The following is a 19,903-nucleotide window of genomic DNA, read 5'->3' as shown; positions in this document are numbered from 1 at the left end:
AAAACAAAAGCTAGATTAGCTCTCGAATATTACTGGCCTGGCTGCTGGAAAGATGTGGAACAGCTTGTTAGATCTTGCGACACCTGCCAGCGGGTCGGCAAGTCGACGGATAAATGGAAAGCGCCCATGACACTAGTTCATATCATTACAGAGGCATTTCGGCGTCTTGTAATAGATACTGTCAGCCCGCTGCCAGCGTCCAACTCTGGTTGTCGCTACATTCTGACCTCACTGTGCGTGGCAACCAAAATTCCCGAGGCCATTCCCTTGAAGGAGTTAAGTTTCGCATGGGTTGTAGACGCCCTTTAGTCAATTTTCTCTCGCGTGGGGTTCCCTGCAGAGATACAAAGCGATAACGGGAACGTGTTCGCAAGCTGCTTGACAACAACGTTTTTTGAACGGTGTAGGATTAAAATAATCCGCAGTTCCATTCATCACCCTCAGTCAAATCACGTCGAGCGCATGCACTCAGTGCTAAAGCGGATACTTAGGTCTCTGTGTTTTGAGCATAAGGGAGATTGGGAAGGCTGCATTCCAGCAGCACTCTTTGCAATGAGATCCGTACCCCACGAAAGCACAGGATTTAGCCCCGCTGAACTAGTCTACGGGCGTGACTTGAGGACCCCGTTGCGCACGCTGAGGGAGTCATGGGAGGGTTACGGAGAGGATCCCTGTGTAGTGCAATACGTTCTAACGCTACTGGAAAGACTTGCGAAAACCAGAGACCTCGTGGAAGCAAATGTCGAAGCCGCGCAGTCACTGTCTAAAGTGTACTACGACAAATCTGCACGCAAGCGCACCTTTCAATCTGGTGACCAGGTGATGTTGCTGCGTCCGTCAAAAAGAAACAATCTTGAGGTGCAATGGGAAGTGCCAGCTATGGTGGTGTCCAAGCTTTCGGACACCAACTATGAGGTAAAATTTAAGAACAAACACAATCGGATAATCCATAGCAATTTGATGAAGCCTTATGTGCAGTGTCAGGCCATGGTTAACATGGCGCTGAACATGCCAGAGGAAGAGATCTCAGACATACCTTATGTCCGACATGAGGACGAGCAAGCAGCGAATGAGCCTGCTAAATTCAATCGACAGAGAGCCACGTTTGACGGAAAGTGAACGAGGAGACATGAAAAACGTCGTCCGCGACTTTTAGGCGGCGTTCTCAAACAAGACAGGAAAAACAACCCCCATCGAACACGACAATACAACTGTCCAGCGAACAACCGATCAGGAGCAAACTGTACCGTGTCTCTCCAAGACAAAAGGAAATCATTGAGACGGAGATCCGCCGTATGTGCGAACTTGGCGTCATAGTGCCCTGCGAAAGTGACTATACGTCACCAATCATTATTGTAGAGGTTCCAGGCAAGGATCCGAGACCTTGCGTGGACAACCGGAGACTAAATTCAATCACAGTGGATCAGACCTACCCCATTCCGAACATCGAGGAGAGGGTTGAAACAGTCGCTAAATAAGAATATATATCCACACTGGATTTATTTCCTGGTTACTGGCAGGTGCCACTCACTGAGCGCGCCAGCAGGTACGCAGCATTCGTGTCCCCCGCGGGCACGTTCGCCCTGTAATGTTGAGCTTCGGCTTCAAAAATGCTCCGTACTGTTTTTCAATGTTAATGGACGAAGGGCTGCGGGGACTTGCAGATTTCGCTCTCCCCTACCTTGACGACGTGGCCGTTTTCTCACAAAACTGGGAGGAGCACATCGAACACCTGCGTATTGTGTTGAGCCCACTGCTTGAGGCTGGTTTAACGGTAAGGGCGGGAAAATGCCACCTGGGGTGTTCCGAAATGAACTATTTTGAGCACGTGGTTTGACGAGGCCAACGCAGACCTGCAGAACATAAAGTGGTTGCCGTGGTGGAGTACCGTCGCTTAACCACAAAATCGGAACTCAGGGCTTTCCTTGGCCTAGCCGGCTATTATCAACATTATGTAAAGGACTACTCTGATTTAGCCAGCAACCTGACCGACGCGCTGAGAAAAAGTGAGCCTACCAATCTTTCATGGGACCAAAAGAAAGAGAAGGCATTTCAGAGTCTGAAAACGGCCCTAAGCGAGCGCCCAATACTGGCAGCGCCAGATTTCTCGAAACCCTTTATCAATCAATGTGATGCCAGCAATCGCGGGTTAGGCGCTATTCTTTGCCAGGAAGGCGATGGCAGGCACACACGGCCTGTCCTTTACTTGAGCCACAAGCTCAGAACGCGGGAAGAGGCGTATAGCACGTCTGAAAAAGAATGCGCATGCCTCGTTTGGGCTATTGACAAACTGGCATGCTACGTCTCCGGGTCCCGTTTCACAGTAGAAACGGACCATTGCCCTTTGACTTGGCTGCACAATATGTCGCCGAAAAATGGTCGCTTACTGAGGTGGAGCCTGGCACTCCAGCACTACAGATTCTAGGTTCGCTACAAGAAAGGCAAGATGCACGCAAATTCCCAAGGGCTAAGCCGAGCCTTTTAGCTGGTAAAGATGTTACCAAAAGAGAATGTATCCCAAATTTTTAGTTTTGGAGATTTATTTCATATTCTCTTCCTACCGGGGAGCGTATATCTCCCACTTTCTTTGCAGTAATGTTGTTCATAATCAGGTAACATACCTAGGAGCACGTTTTCCTTCTTTCGGCCAAGGATAAGTAAGAGCGAGTGGTGTAACGTACCTTGACTCTGAGGTATTGGGGCGGGCAAAATTGAACGCCACGTCGGCCAGAACCAGTCACCTATTCCCGTACCGAGTGCCCTCTAAGCGCCAACCTGACTTCATTTAGAGAATTTTTTCCTTCCGAGTGCACCTCGAGCGGGAGCACACGCCTTGCATCCTGAGGTGCACTCTTCAATTTACAAAAACTGTGAAGACATAGCGACCCTAAATCACATGCTGTGGGCTTGCCCAGCGCTAAATGGTCGACATGGAAACAGAGAGTCATGGGAATCCTCCCTCCATAGCCAAGAAGAACAAGTACAGCGACAAGTCATCGGTCATGCCCAGGCCGCCGCCGGAAGTCAACTGATTCCGGCTGACGTCTAGGGGGGAGGCAGACGGTGAAAGGGGAGCTGCGTCTCACTCATCACCCATACTCTCTGACGGGTGCAAATAAAGTGCTTTCTCTCTCTCTCTTGGACAGGTGCCTTGTCTAAACTCCTCGTCGGGAGACACCATGTGTTCATTCAGGCAAAACATTTGATCTCTTCAAGTTTTAATTGAAGTTTTTTTGCTAAGTGCAGTTTTGGTCTGGCGGGATGAGTGGGTTCTGAGTGCGCTTGCTTCTGTCAGGTGTGGTTTGGCGTCTGTGATCGCTTTTTGGCTAGCATTGCAGAGAATGTCCCAAAACGGCCACCGGACAAGAGGAAGCGATGCCGAGCTTCGGCACTGAAGGTCATCCGAAGACTCCCAGAGAGCATCTGGTTCCTGGCACACCAAGTCAGCCGAGCTACGTGCGAGCAGTTCATCTTCCGGGCGCAATATCTGGCGGCGGGGGTGCTGTTGTGCTCGTGCTATCTTCCAGCTGTTGAGTTCGGCGAATTTTGACATGGGGAGGATTCCCTGAAAACCACCGCGAATGTGAATGAGCCCTCTGGAAGAAACTGGCTGCAGGAACATCGGGTGCCCCGACGATAATAGCGTCCCCACATGTTCCAACAGGCCATCGGGTGCAGCGACGATAATAGCGTCCCCACGTGTTCCAACAGGACATCAGACGACGAAGTACAAGATCAGTGTTGTCCTCTTCAGTCACGCTGGGGTTGAACAATTGCCCGAGTGCAGCGCCATCGACAGAGGTTCCGCGTTCCGGTCATCAGCACATCTTTCAACCCCTGCTGGGAGACAGGCCGCATTCCTTTGTCACGCAGGCGCCTTCCTGTTCCAGGTTGAACAATTGCCCGAGAGCTGCGCCTTCAACAGAGGTTCCGCGTTCCGGTAATCAGTACAAGATCTTTCAACCTCTGCTGGGAGACAGCCCGCATTCCTGTGTCACGCAGGCGCCTTCCGGTTCCACATGGGCGCAGTCCGGACCCACGTGCGCGCCCACCTAGAGGCCGCGTGGACGACAACGTGACCGGGTCCTGTTCTCTTTCTCTCGACCGAGCTGCGAGAGAAAATCAGGACCGCCCTGCCGTGGGTGGTACCATCAGTGCCATCGTGTGATTCGACATCCTTCTTCGAACTGTATTCCCCAGCTAGGGATCTGGGGAATACGAAGAGTATTTAACGAGCTGCTGGTTTGGTACCAGAGGAGAGCCCCCTCTTGAGAGATACCCTTTGCTGGGAGAGACTCCCGACTGCTAAGAAGCTCACTTTACTGAGAAGCGCCCTCATTTGCCCTTACTTGTACATTATGTAAATAGTCTTTGTATAATGTTTTACCAGTTTTCTTCCTCCGATCGTCCTCGTCTCCTCGGCGCAGTCACGCTACCTGAATCCCAACACGGCCCAGACCAATGGGGTTCCTGAATAAGGGACTCCAGCTAGTACTGTAAGGGGAGCGGCCCACTAAGGATTGCTCCCCACGCAACCTCTCTGCAATTTTCAAATAAATGCTTTCACCACCACCGGGGCTCGACAGCGGCGGAGCGGCTGCTGCCTGACCACGTTATCTGGCTGAGCAGAGGCGGCTTGGAGTCTGTAACTGGTTAGGCAACGCGCCCGCCCTGCCACCTTGCTAGCTGGCAGATAATGGTTGATCGCGAGAGGTTGGTCACCCAATGAACGCTGCGGCCTATTGCTGCAGTGCCGCGTATCTGCCACAACGCCGTCAGCGTTAATGCATGTATCCCACATTTCTCTGTCACCACCGGCACGTACCTCAAATCGCGATTGAGGCGTCCACTGACCAGATGAGAAATTATGCGCCCTTCCCTTCCTCAAAATCATCGGAGTCTAGAACGTTGTCAACGCAGTTTTGTTTTAATTCAGTCTGATTTTGCTCGCTTAGTTAACTGACCAGCAGCAATGCCTAACAAGGACCGCTGAAAGCGTTAGGGACGATAAGAGGCGAATGTAAATCAGAGGTGTTCCGTTGCTGTTCACCACCAGAGCAGTAAAAAAAGAAAAAGAACGACCTCGAACAAGCGCTACTTTAGTTGACGTGGCGCACTATTTTTGCGCGCGAAATTCCATGGATGGACTACCGGGGGCTCAGTGGTTAGGGCGCTCGGCTACTGATCTGGCGTACCCTCGTTCGAACCCGACAGCGGCGGCCGCGCTTCGATGGAGGCGAAACGCAAAGGCGCTCGTGTGCTGTGCGATGTCAGTGCACGTTAAAGATCCCCAGGTGGTCGAAATTATTCCGGAGCCTTTCACAATGGCACCTCTTTCTTCCTTTCTTCCCTCCGTCCCTACTCTATCCCTTCCCTCACGGCGCGGTTCAGGTGTCCGCCGAGGTGTGAGACAGTTACTGCGCAATTTCCTTTCCCCAACAACAAATTTTCAATTTCACTTCTGTCAGCAATATACTATCGTCCAATTTTTGCCGGCAGTGGGAGCACTCACTGGGTCGAAGCAGTCTCAGCGCTCTGGTGAGTGCACCATCTGTAGACATGAGGACTAGCGGGCGCTGATGGCGGTGTGTGCTGTGAAGCTGTCGCACGCGCATCCTAAAAGGCATATCATCCACGTCGATATTATAGATTGGGTTTTGAGGTGCATTTTAAACCGAAAAAAAACGATAAAAGTATGGGCATTTCTACTTTTGCCATTACGTTTTATCTGAATACGGTCAGTGTCAATGGGACGCCCGTCGCAACTAGCTAGTAATTGAGTGGGAGTTATATTCAGACAAAGGAGAAAAGTTACTTAGTGCACAAACTAGGTGAGAAAGTGTATCGTTAGGTTAGAGTGGTGAGAAGCTGTGCCTTTTGAGCTGTGCCGATGTGCGTTTCGAGGTATTGCTCTACTATTTTACATGCATCTACAGACTGACAGGCGATACCAACCCTCTACGCCAGATATCGCGTCCTATAACGTAGCGCTCGTCACTGTCACTAGCCGCTTAGGGCAGTTTTCGCACTGCATGCAGTGACACTCGAATGCCTGCACAGACGTCACGAAAAATGTCATTCTTTTGCTACTACGACGGTTAAACGGCATTTCGATAGCTATCATCAACACGCAGACCACGTGGTGCCCGGCCCTCCCGCTTAACCTATCGCTAATACATAGCGGTAACATGACAGTTCCAATTTTATAAATCCACTTGCTTTTGTGCTTCCGCCGATAAGTTCAATTATATAACTTGCGGTAAGTTTATAATTACAATAGCAGTTCATAATGCGAGCATAGCTGTGCACTCTTTACCGGCAACTTACGGCCATTAGTGTTTTAGTTCCAGATAAATCGAATGCTAAGGTTGAAAAAAAGGGGGCCGGAGCCAAACTATGACTTTTAAAGCCACAGGAGTACCACAATTTATCCCCGAAAAAAGAACCGCCTAAATTACAAAACATAAAACCCTCACTGTTAAAACCGAACGCATAGCACACCGCACTGCGTACTCAAACTTAGACTTTTCAGTGCAGAAATACGTTCTTGGGATTGCACGCCTGCCAGCCGCAGTGGTGGTGATGAAAACTTCATTTAGTAAAGGGAGTTTGCAGGAGAAAAATGGCCCTTTACATAGGTGCGTACCCCCGCTGGACGAGGCCGCTACTCGCGCCCGTTCGACTAGAGACCCGAGCAATTGAGCAGGACTGTCTCCCATGCTTCTCGTTAAGGGGAAGGATTTCGGAGAAGGAGAATGGTTTGGGGAAAGAGAAGGGTTTGGGGGAAGGGAAGATTATTTCTCAGAGGCCCAAACCATGTAGAAGCTATCGGACATTCCCTATAGGAAGGGCAGCGCCCATCAATTTCGGGGTCAAAACGTTTTGTTATTGCAGGACACAACAAGGTGTTGGTCTGTAGGCGCCTGAGAGTTCGTTCATCGGCTTTACTCAGGCCCTTAGCAGGGACCGTTAAAAGCTGGTGCCGTTCGCAACAGAATCGCAGAATTTCCCTGAACCGCAAAAGCGGTTCCCTTATCTCTGAGCCGAAGGAGCCTGGATGAGGTGCCAGGTGGGTATGCGCTCGGGTGGCCGCGTCCGCACCCTCGTTACCTCTAAGGCCTTGATGGCCCGAAATCCAAACTATGCGTTTGGGTGAAGGGTCCGATTCTCCTACTGCGAGCTTTAATATGGTAGGCTAAAGGCGAAAATTCGCCAGCCTGGTACTGCTCACAGGCTTGACGCGAATCTGTGACGATTACCCCGCGTGGTGGCTCAGTGGTTAACGTGCTCGTCTACTTATTCGGTGTACCCGGGTTCGAACCCGACCGCGGCGGCCACATTTCGATGTAGATGAAACGCAAACGGCGCCCGTGTGCTGTGCGATGTCAGTGTTCGTTAAATACCCCAGGTGGTCGAAATTGTTCCTGAGACCTCCACGCTTTCTTACTTTCTTCTTTCACTCTCTTCTTTATCCCTTCACTTAAGGCATGGTTCGGGTGTCCACCGAGACATGTGAGGCACTTATGTTTCATTTCATTACACGCTTCACTTTCGTAGCAACAATTTTGCGTCTGTGGTCTTACAGAGCTCACCGAGACGACAATCGTGTGTGCCGTTCTGTGTTTATAAGCGCACACACCGTGTTGTGTACAAGCTACCTGTAAGTTACTGTTCATACAATTCCACGTAGGTAATATGGTAGTCTATGTTAAGAGCGAAAACGAAAGAAGTAGCAGCAGACGAATAAGAAGACAAGCGCTAAACTATATATGGGCTCCTGGCGAAGCTTCCGCCAGCAGATTGTTATAAAGAAAAAGAACACACCATCATAGGTAAGAGTAATCAATGTAGCCCAATTCGGCAAAAATTGCACCCAACATTTCGCAGGTCTGGCAGAAATTTTTCACAGCGACGCTCAGTGGCTCACTAGTGGCGTGAGCGGCGTCGCCGTCGCAGGCCTACCTCGTGGCCAAGTGATATCACGTGGCCGTAACGTCATTTCCAAGCAGCGTCACCTGTCACCTAGTGACAATTACGTCACATTCACTTGAGAGGCGAAGAAAATAGCAGTGAGGAGCCGTCCGAGCCAACACGCCAAACACAAAATATGAGTACGAAGGCAGTGAGCTATCCTGTAGCGCACTCCCCTTTAAGGACTGGGTATGCTGCCCAAGCGCTGGGGCACACTTCCAGCTCTGAAAATCTGGAATAATAACGGTTGGCAGCAACGCAAACAAATTCCCTTCTTCAAAAGATGCCAATTTCTTGCATTTACGAAGATTTTAACACACCTTTCAATGCCCTCAATTTGTTAATTTCAAAACCTCCGGTTCCAAGTTTAAAAGCTTCCTCGGATTGTAAACTGCATCAAGTTTTATGTTGATATTCACGTTGGCGCGCTATACTTTGGCACAAGGACTAGTTACAAAAAACAGGACAAGACGGTTACGTACGCGAACTTTCAACTGTTTATTAAATGTGCTGCTCTCCTTATATACTCGCACACAAAGAACAAATGTACAAACACGTGTGAGATACAAGATATTAAGTACTATTCATGAAACCGCAACCCGTGTATCCCCGCTTTACATCGCGCTGCTTGTTAGCAATTCAATCTCGCTGTGCGTCAGCACTATCGACGGATTCCTTACGCATTCCGTGGAACCGGCCCGTGCTCCTTCGTATGCTTCAAAGATTACTCTTTCATTCCTGTCTGTGAAATGCTTGTGCCAAGGTATAGCGCGCCAACCTGAAGATGACGAACCAACCAGCCGCCATTACAGAACTGGTTGCCAGTTATATGCATTGCACTGGGAATATGCCTCCGAAGCCAACAGTAAGCATTAGGCTTATTTACTGATTGAAATCTACTCCACGACATAAAAGCGAGTGCGCTAGAAGACAACACACTCGCTCTTTACTCCCACATAGGCTTATTCGTGTTCAGAGCGTACTCAGCGCAAGTGCTGGTGGAGTCTCTTCATTACATCGCAGGCAGATAAAAAATTGCGAAAGCACAAACACATATTCTGGGCAAACGCACTAATGACGAAAAGCATAATCGCAGAGCCATTTATTTTTTCTCAGCGTTGGGAGAGAAATACTGGAAGAGTCGAGCTCACTTTGAGAAAAGAGAGGGCCGACTGCAGCTCCAGCCCCGTCATGTCTTCTGGCGTGTCGAGTATTCCCACGTGGATGATGTTGCTATCCCAAAATTCTGCCAGGCCATATGAGTTGTTCTGCCGCAGATCCAGAGTCGCCCGCAAAATGCGCCTGCGTACGTGCGACACAACTGTGGCATCATGGAAAGAGGCGACCGACAGTGACACTTGGCCATCGACAGTGATAGCTGCGAAGCAACCACCTCCTCCAATGCATCCCTGCATCAAGATAGCACTGAAACATTACCACAATGTTACTTTTTTTGTTTTTATCGGATGCTAATATATTGGTCATGCTCTCCTTTTTTCTAACGTTTCTGAAACGCTGCAAATATACCTTGTACAACCTTGCCCTAGTCTTAATAAATATTAAACAACATAAATGCACCCTTCCCTAAAAAAAGCTCCATCAATTTCCAAGAGCGTGGAGGCTCACCAGTTTTGAAGGTAAAATATTTAATCAAAGCTTTGAAAGGTCAAAAACAAAGCGAATCATTGGTTCTACAGTACAAGAAAACTAATACCTCCGACTCAGTCACCAATAAACAGATCAGACAAGCTTATATACCCACTCCAGTACTATGACAAGTTGCGCTAGTTGGGTGGGTTTAATTATCAAGGAAAAAATAAAGCGCCATCAAGGACGCAAGACGCAGATTGAGAAGAACACAACTCCGGCGCTGTTATGCAACTAAACTTTTATTCAGAAGGAAACATCATATACCACCTGAGATATGGCACGCGCCCAGCGCTCACCGTGTGGCTGAGCTAGAGCAGTATTCCCGTCTTAACAATCTTGAGATAAAAGGCATCCCACTGACACAAGGTGAGGACTGCATCCAGATAATGCAGAAAGTGGGCGACGAGATCAGCTGTGCTGTTGGGACTGAGGATTTTGAAGTTGTGCATCGAGTTCCTACACGTTCTGACGAGAAGAATCTGATAGCACGTTTTCGTTCCCGCGAAAAGCGAAATGAGTTCTTCGCTAAGGCTCGGAAGACGCGGCTGACAACGAAAAGTCTTGGTTACTCGGCCCTGCATGAAAATGTTGTGTATGTAAATGAACACCTCACACCATCTAACAAAAGGCTGTTTGGAGCGGCGCTGAAACTAAAGAAAGAAAAAAATGGATGTTCCTTTGGACAAACAATTGTGTCATCAGAGCACGTCAGTCAACAGATAGCACTGTGTTCAGGATAACATCCGAGAAGGATCTGCAGGTTTTTTCTGAAACTTCAACCGCATCAGCCGTCTAGTGAATGCATTATTTTTCAACTTCAGATTTGGCAAATAAACTAGGCGGAAACAATCTTACTTCGGCTGTACATTTTAATGTCCGGAGCCTAAGGAAACATTTCGATGAGGTTGCTACCTTCCTACAGTTAACAAACCATCACTTTTCAATCATCTGTTTTTCGGAAACTTGGCTTCACCCAGAAGACGAAAAACTGTTCTGCTTACAAGGTTACAATGCTAAATTTCTCCATCACAGTGGCAGTCCCCACGGGGGCGTTGCCATGTTTGTTTTATCCTCCCTCTCATACAATAGGCGGGATGATTTAAGGAATAACGTAAATAAGTGTGAGTCCTTGTGGCTGGAAATTGAAAATTTTTTGCCTCAGTACAACAAAAAGAAAATAATCGTGGGCACTGTCTATCGCTCCCCTTCCTGTTCAACTGTTGACTTTTGCGACTCTTTCTCTGCTACGCTTGAAAAAATATTTATCGAAAACAAGAACGCGCAAATATTGGGTGACTTCAATATTAATTTACTTGATGGTACATGCCCAGGTTATGAAGAGTTCATTAACTGCTTTAGTGGATTTGGCTTTGAGTCTCTTGTAAACATACCGACCCGATGCGTGCCGCATAATCCATATACTTTGTTGGACACTATTCTATCTAATGTTGAGCTTTCGCCGAATGTGGGAGTCGCAGAGGTCAACATCACTGACCACTATCCGGTGTTTTTTTACTTTAGCTCCCATCATGACTACAAAACTAATTATGTTCAGACGAAACTAGATATGCAGGCTTACAATGATGAAATAACACGGGCAGATTTCTCAGCAATTTTTTCAAGCTCAGACGCTGAACAGGCCATTGATATGTTCTCAAGTCTCATAACAGCTGCAATTACATCCTGTACAAGACATATAACGACCAAAAGGTATCGCGCACCTCGCTGTCCCTGGGTTTCCCCACATATACTGGAATCATTGAGGAAAAAAGAGAACTTATATAGAAAAACAAAACGACAACCATTTAATACGCGTATTTTACATCGCTACAAGATTCTATCTGAACAAATAAACCAGTCTCTTAAAAATGCAAAAAAAAGTTTTTTGAAACCAAGCTTATCGAAAGCAGTAGTAATGCGAAAAGAAAGTGGGAACTGATTAATCAATTCATAAACACGAGACCTAGTCAACAATCTATTAAGACCCTCGAGAAAGATGATTCAGCTCTGCGCGACCCCTTACCAATAGCCAATGCGTTTTGTGAATATTTTTCCTCGTCTGAAACAGTTCAAAGCGTTGAAGTTCCTGTTCTATCACGTCAGCCACAGTCCTTCTTTGTAAGAGCATGCACGCCTCAGGAAGTTTTAGGTGTAATAAGCAACCTAAATAACACAGGTGCTGGATTAGACAATATACATTCTTCCCATATTAAAAGTGTCAAGCACCTAATTTGCGAGCCTCTCTGTCACGTTATCAATGTCATTTTTGAAACAGGAGTTTTCCCTACTCAATTAAAACGGGCTAAGATAGTTCCAATATTTAAGAAAGGCGACCGATCACAAATGCAGAATTACCGCCCTATTTCTATACTTCCCTTCTTAAGCAAGGTTGTAGAAAAGCTACTAGAAATACAAATACATTCCTATTACGCCAAATTTAATATCTTGTCTCCTTTTCAATTCGGTTTTAGACGTGGTCATTCAACGGAAAGTGCCCTATTATATTTTTCTGACTGGATCAAAACACAACTTGACAGCGGTATGATAGCCGGCGCTGTCTTCATAGACTATACCAAAGCCTTCGATAATATTAATCACTGCATTCTTTTTTCTAAACTCGAAAGCTATGGTATTACAGGCCCGGCGTTTACCCTGATCAAAAGTTATTTATTCGACAGGTACCAGAGCGTGTGCATTGAAGGTATATTGTCATCTCCTAGACTAATTAATAAAGGAGTGCCCCAAGGTTCAATTCTAGGTCCCCTCCTTTTTCTAACCTATATTAATGACCTTCAGACTTACTTAAATACAACCCAATGTCTCTTGTACGCTGACGACACAACCATCATGGCAACTGGTAACACGTCTTCTGAATTAACCACAAATCTTGACTCGTTGCTGCATTCTTTAGAGAACTGGAGTCACGCTAACTGTATTAAAATTAATCCGTCTAAAACCAGTTTTGTGGTATTTCACGCCCCTCAAAGAAAAATTACTTCACATTTATCAATAACTATCAACAATGTTTCAATACCGCAAACACATTCTGCTACATTTCTAGGTGTGATAGTTGACTCGAACCTAAAGTATAATCATCATGTTGCCTCCGTTGTTAATAAAATTCGTTTCGGAATAAGGGCTCTCATCAGAACAAGGCCGTTCTTTAGCCTAGATACGTTGCTTTCAATCTATTACGCATTCATACACTCCCATATTAATTACTGTATCACTTCATGGGGTAGCACATACAGAATTCATCTTTCTATACTCATTTCTATGCAAAAACAAGCACTTAGAATCATCACTTTCTCTTCTTTTACCCAGCCGTCTGCACCTTTGTTCCATTCACTACATGTCCTGCCCCTTGAACATCTTCACAAATTTCAGGTCCTGGTTTTTCTTTTCAAAGTCATCAATAAGTACATATGTGTTAATTTTGTCCCTGAAAATATAATTACAAATAATAACGTCACGCGTTTTGCTTTGTCGAACAATTTATTGTTGCCAAAAGTACGGACTAATTATGGAAAGCAAACTACATTGTTCTTTACCATCTCCACTTGGAATAATTTGCCCCCTTCACTGAAAACCCCAATGTCATTGTACAAATTCAAAAAAATGTTAAAACACCACTTGTTTGAATCCTTAGATGTTTAATAACGTTTTTGTGTTTGCAATCACTATGTAACATTCATTTGCTGTACACTTCTTTCCTTTTTGTCGCTTTATTTGCCTTCCTTTTTTTTTTACCTCGAATTGTTGTGCATGCGCCGGTTTATGTATTCTGTTCATGTAGCCATAGGAGGCCCTATTTGCAGTCTCGACTTTTGGGCCTCCTGATGTATATACCCCATAAACCATGTACTGTAAATACGAAATACACTTGATTTGATTTGATTACATAATAAACTTAGGATTCAACCATGACGCTCTTCGGAACGTGTTGTGTTGTGTTTGGTTTTATGGTACATAGGGAGCTAAGGCCATCATGCGCCAAGCTCGAGGTATAGAATTGGCTTTCTGTAGAATGTTTAGGAATATGAAAAATCCTCGATGGTGTAGATGGCCTAAATATATTTAACTGCCGAGCAATAACAGAGAAGAAACCTGGAAATAGCTAATGGTAAAAGCACCAGAGAAGGTCAGATAGCCTCAGCGGCCATCCTTGGCTGGGCAAGGATCCTGAGACTCCCAAACAATGAAATAAAAATGCCTCAGCCTTCTTCTCTGGAATGAAAAAGTGACTGAGGTGCATCATGTAATAAAGCGAAGCAGTGGTTCAACATTTACAGTTTTTCAAGTACCCCTGCTCCTTTTGAAAACCTAAAAACGGAAGGTATGTAAACAATGGCATTATTATCTAAGAGCAGTGCTGGATTAAAAGGAATGCATTGGTTATAAAATTGAGTAAAATACTTTTTTCTTAGTGTTTCAAGTTTCACACATGAAAATAAAAAGTGATTAACCATAAGATCGACTACGCATTCGCAAATAGGTTTGTCTTGAGTTGTTAGCAGGAAGTTGAGCGTAAGGTGCCTGTGGCCTATACGGTGACAGCAGAAAATCACTTCCCTAAAACGTTCCTGGTCCACACATGATTTAAATTCACCTAAAACCGGCTTTATCGACTGTAGTTTATTATTCACCTCGCCGTTCCTTGCCGACTGCCATTTTTCTCTTAATTTACGCTCTACTAATTTAATGCAGTCCTTAAAAGGCATATTTACTTGTTTTATTTCATGTCACGAGCTTTAGCATCACAGAAATCTGCCCTCTCGTTGCCTCTTATTCCGACACGACTAGGAACCCAGAGGAATTTTATGTTTTGTCCTCTAACTGTGCATGTTACTATCTTATGTACCATGTCACCAATAATCGGAGTGACTGCATTTCTAGAGTGCAGAGCTGTAAGTATACTGCGGGAGTCTGTGTAAATAATACAGCTGGTGAGGTTCTCGTTTTTTATTTTTTGCTACGGCCACACAGACTGCGTAACATTCTGCAGTGAAGATGGATGAGCCCTGTAGGAGTCGTACTCTTTTCTCAGACTTCACTCGGACCATTGCGCTTCTGTGGTCACGTATGCACACTGCTTGTCACATGGGCTGAAAAAAGTTGCGGGCAGATACGACGTCTATGTCGTCTTTTCTGCACCTAGAAAACTTAGCGCAATTTGCAAACAGGTCAATCAGAGGCACTACGGCAAGAGCAAGAAGGATGCTTGTCAGGTGCGTCATGTGTCGCCATCTATACCTTGCGAGGTAGGGGTGGTATACCAGGTCCCCTTCTCCTGCGGTGCCATGTACATTGGCCAGACTGGCAGGTGCGTTAACAAACGCTTGATGGAGCATGAAAACATCAGAAAAAATGACCCCCTGTCTCACACACGCTCCCACATAAGGCAATGCCAATGCAGGCATGAAAAGGATCACGCAGAAAGGAGAGCTAAAGAGGACCCCCTTGCCCAGGCGTCTTTCCAGTGCAACAAGTGCCAATGTGTTCCCGATTACAAGAACACGCGCATCCTGTTCCGACATAACAATAAATTAACACGTGAGGTAATGGAGGCTTTTTATATTTACCACAACGGCGCAAAATGTATCAGCAGCCCTTCCATAACGTTATCCGGGAGGGAACTGAGCTATCTGACCTCCCACGTGTCTTCCAGATAGCTTTTGTTGATTGATAAGTAGTTCACTGTTTGTATTTATACGCATTTCGTTCTTCAATAAAAAAACGAGCTGATAGTCAGCGCCTGTTTGTGCTAGTCATTCGTCTTGTGTCCCGTTCGTGTTGCGCTGAGAGCGAAAATCAACACTTACCAAATCGCCGAAATTTCCGCCTTGCTGAACGTTATTTCTAGTGCACTGGCCTCTAACTTCTGTAGTAGTTTTGATCTATCTAACCCCTCCGTCTTAGTGTCCTTGTTTGCCATTTGCGTGTGTAGGGCCAGGGTCCTTTCTTGGCACATTAGACATGCCTCTTGTCCCCAAGAAATGCTAGCCGTGAGCGGGTTTTTTGAGCCTTCAAGCAGTCACACGAGAAGGTTGTGCAAGATATACAAGTCCGAATTGTGGCGGCAAGCACGAATATTCAAGGACCAGCTAAGGGTGGCCTGCAAGCGTGAACGGGATTTTCGGGAGTGGTGTGCAACTTCTAAAAGCGTCACGGAATTCATATGGAACGCCGTTCGGCCAACGCTGCCTAAAAGAAAACAGGCTAACGTGGAACAAGGAAGGTTCATCGACCTCAGCGACAAGGAGATACCGGAAAGACACAAAAAGGTGTTGCGGATGGGACCGAAGTTCGCCTTTGAGCCACGCCTGAGGCCCGCAGAGAAGGTGGCGTGTTCGAGGAACATTGTTCGCTTGGCACCAGAGGACATGCGCCCCCGTTGCACCGTGGATTGCGTGGACATGCTGGAGAGAACCCATGGTAACCAGCGGAACAGCGGGAGCATGAACAACACCGTTGAATTCCTGGCTGGAAGCGGTCTGAAGTTGCTGACAGCTGATAAGGAGGGATGCTTTGTAGTCCTTCCAGCGGGGGCCTTTGATGAGAAAGCGTCCGCAGCCCTGCGGAAGAACTTCAGACAGGTTGCCTTCAAAGCTTCGAAGATGAAAGGACAGGCAGTACAACTTCTAAGAGGCCACAACTTGAACAAGCTGGCTGAAGCAGCCAACAAGTCAACGGGTCAACAGCTCGAAGTCTTTTTCACCGCTAAGACGCACAAGCCAGGCTATCATTTTCGTTCCATCGCCTCTGAAGGAGGGATTTGGCAGCATGTCGTCTCAGGGTATCTTCAGAGGCAACTGGCTTCTTTGTGCGTTCCGGACCCATTTGTGATTCCCAATTCGGACTTGCTGGTCGATTTTCTCAAAACGAATAACCCCGGTAACTGAATGTTTTTCAGCATTGACGTGGTGGACCTTTATTATTCCTTGCCACATTGTGAACTCATGGAAGCTGTGAAGATGTGCATAACACAGGACAATGATGAAAGTGCCTTTATCGATAGATGCGGTGTCTCGGTTGACAGTTTTTTTAGAAATCTTGTCCTTTTATCTATCTGCAACAGTGGTTGATTGGGAGGGAAAGCCTTTTGTACAAGAGTCGGGGGTTTGCATAGGCTCCAGGGTGGCACATCTTTTTAAGCAGGGTTGATAGGGAAAATGAAAAGGCATTGGATGGGGTAGTTGTCAGAATCTTTCGGTATGTCGACGATTACTTGGTGCTCACCCGAACAGGCACTTTGCCTAGAAGTCTGGCCGACGTTCTGAAGACTTTTAAGGAATGCGGACGTGGGCTGGAGTTCACAACTGAGGTTCCCAGCAACAAAGAACTGCAGTTTTTGGATTTCGCACTGTGTGTGTGTGGGGGGGAACACTTGTGTTGGTGGTATCGCCCGAGGACTGTCAAACCATTGCTAAACTTCCGGTCTGGCCATTCTAAGCTCATAAAGGAGGGCATTGCCGCATCTTGCCTGCAATCAGCACTCAGGAATTCTTGTCATGAAAGGACCTGAGAGAGCATTTTGGCGCAAACAGGCAGGTTACGTGTGAACGGGTATTCAGATCAACTCATTTCCAAAGCAGCGGAGAAACTTCTTAGGCAGCTCACGAATGGGGCTCAGCCGAAAGAAGATAAAAAGAAGAAAAAGCCGGCTGTGGTCCCGTATGCACACTGCTTGTCACATGGGCTGAAAAAAGTTGCGGGCAGATACGACGTCGATGTCGTCTTTTCTGCACCTAGAAAACTTAGCGCAATGTGCAAACAGGTCAATCAGAGGCACTACGGCAAGAGCAAGAGGGATGCTTGTCAGGTGCGTCATGTGTCGCCATCTATACCTTGCGAGGTAGGGGTGGTATGCCAGGTCCCCTTCTCCTGCGGTGCCATGTACATTGGCCAGACTGGCAGGTGCGTTAACAAACGCTTGATGGAGCATGAAAACACCAGGAAAAATGACCCCCTGTCTCACACAGGCTCCCACAGGAGGCAATGCCAATGCAGGCATGACAAGGATCATGCAGAAAGGAGAGCTAAAGGGGACCCCCTTGCCCAGGCGTCTTTCCAGTGCAAAAAGTGCCAATCTGTTCCCGATTACAAGAACACGCGCATCCTGTTCCGACATAACAATAAATTAACACGCGAGGTAATGGAAGCTTTTTATATTTACCACGACGGCGCAAAATGTATCAGCAGCCCTTCCATAACATTATCCGAGAGGGAATTGAGCTACCTGACCTCACACGTGCCTTCCAGATAACTTTTGTTGATTGATAAGTAATTCACTGTTTGTATTTATACGCTTTTCGTTCTTCAATAAAAAACCAGTTGATAGTCAGCGCCTGTTCGTGCTAGTCCTTCTTGTGTCCCGTTCGTGTTGCGCTGAGAGCGAAAATGAAGGGCGAGGTCTGTATTTGATTCGTTGGAAGTCTCAATATCCTTACCCTGGTAAGGAAGGCCGCTGAGGTGACCCGACCCCCTTTAAATGTTTTTTGTAGTACCCATTTCTAGCATCTTTTTCCTTCATCATCATGAGGTAACTTTAACTATTTAAGCATTCTGCACCACCGACGATTTGACATTTTTATAAAATTATCCAGACATTTCTCCTATACCTGGAGCTTGGCGCATGATGGCCTTATTTGCCTATGCGCCATAACACCCAACACAACAAACACAAACGTTTTAGAGAGAAAAGAATGGCTACTGTTTTCTGTGTGGAAAACTGGAAACCGTTCCCATCTGCCCATGCCACTAGTTTATTCATTGTCAACTGTATTTGTCTCTCGCAGGTTGCTACGTTTGAGGATGTGCAGGCTATATTGAAGATTATATACGTGCACTGAATACAGGATGGACTTTGGGATTATTTTACTCATGAATTCATTTTTATAATAAACGATGTCATGGTTAAAATGCACCCCTGAGGAACCCCGTTCTCTTGAACGAAGCTCCTGGACTTGGTTGATTCCAGGCGTGCTTGAAATGAGCGGTCGGAAAGTAAGTCATTGAGGTAGTTTAACATCCTACCGCGGAAACCCAGGTCGCCCAGGTCGCGGAGGGTCCCAATCCTCCAGGTTGTATCATACGCTTTCTCCGTATCGAAGAAAACGGCAAGACAGTATTGTTTGCGTATAAAAGCTTCTCTTAGTGTGTTTTCGATGCGATCTAAATGGTCTGTCGTTGGGTGTCCCTTTTTATAACCGCATTGATGGACATTAAGGAGTTCGTGGAATCAAGGACAAATATTAATTTTATATTAACGACACTTTCAAAAGATTTCACGAGACAGCTTGTGAGGGCTATCGACCTATAGTGCTATTTGGGGAAGTCGGTGGTTTTCCAGGTTTCAAAAATGGCACTATTACGGCTTTCTTCCACATCTTAGGTATTTTTCCTTCTGTGAATATTTTGTTAACGAAATTCAAGAGTGCTTCTATGGCAGGCTGGAAAAGATGGGCAAGCATTTGATAGTAATTCTGGTCGGGTCCTGGAGCAGTTTTTGTACCGGCAGACAGTACAGTATTGATTTCTTGCAGAGTGATTAAATTCTTGTATTCTTGATTTGCACCTCCACTAGTTGGAAGTTTTTGTTTTTCGGAAATACTTTTGTATTTCAGGAATGACTAGGTATAGTGAGACGAACAAGAAACTCCAGCGAAGTGTTCCCTCAAAATGTCTGCCTGTTCCCTTACGCTTGTTTGTATGGCGGGTGTTGTCAAAAAAGGAATAGTGAACGGTGAGAAGTTGCCATTTAATTTCCGAACCTGTTCCCACATTTTTTATGTCATTTGACAGCTTATGGATGAAATGTAACTCTGTCATGAGGCTTTGTCGGCACTGCGACGGACGTACCGAGCTTTTGCTCTTGCATTTTTAAAACGTACGAGGTTCTCATGTGTAGGGTACCTGCGATATTTGCTCCAGGCTTTATTTTGTTGGTTTTTTGCTTCCTTGCGTTCCTTTGTCCACCACACTTTGTGTTTTTGCCGCACACTTTGTGTTTTCTAAAACTATACCTTCTAATTGGCTTGTGCTCTAAAAATTTCCCAGTCTGCTAAATGCAGCTTGCAACGTCGCGGTTTAGTTGGGATTATTTCTGGTGCAGGTGTCAAACTTAATAATACAGGAAGATGATGGCTGCCATATGGCTTGTCGATAACATCCCATTTAAAATCGTTGAAAACAGACGGTGAACTAAAGGACCAATCTTAACAGCTCATATTGACCAAGATTGGAGAGCAGTATGTAGCTTTTTCCGTGTTTCAAAGACATA

General features: G+C 46.2%; 1 protein-coding gene across 1 annotated transcript in view; it reads right to left on the bottom strand.

Moving 5' to 3' along the window:
• The window catches only part of LOC144128104 (uncharacterized), a 111,600-nt gene that overhangs the window by 54,657 nt on the left and 37,040 nt on the right, over window positions 1-19,903 (bottom strand). Inside the window, exon 4 of the mRNA XM_077661185.1 lies at window positions 9,123-9,273. Coding sequence (XP_077517311.1) covers window positions 9,123-9,273 — 151 coding nt within the window. The remainder of the gene's footprint in view (window positions 1-9,122; window positions 9,274-19,903) is intronic.

The sequence above is a fragment of the Amblyomma americanum genome, chromosome 4, assembly GCF_052857255.1.
Source record: "Amblyomma americanum isolate KBUSLIRL-KWMA chromosome 4, ASM5285725v1, whole genome shotgun sequence".
Taxonomy (NCBI): Eukaryota; Metazoa; Arthropoda; class Arachnida; order Ixodida; family Ixodidae; genus Amblyomma; species Amblyomma americanum.
This window is presented reverse-complemented; position numbering and strand designations above follow the sequence as displayed.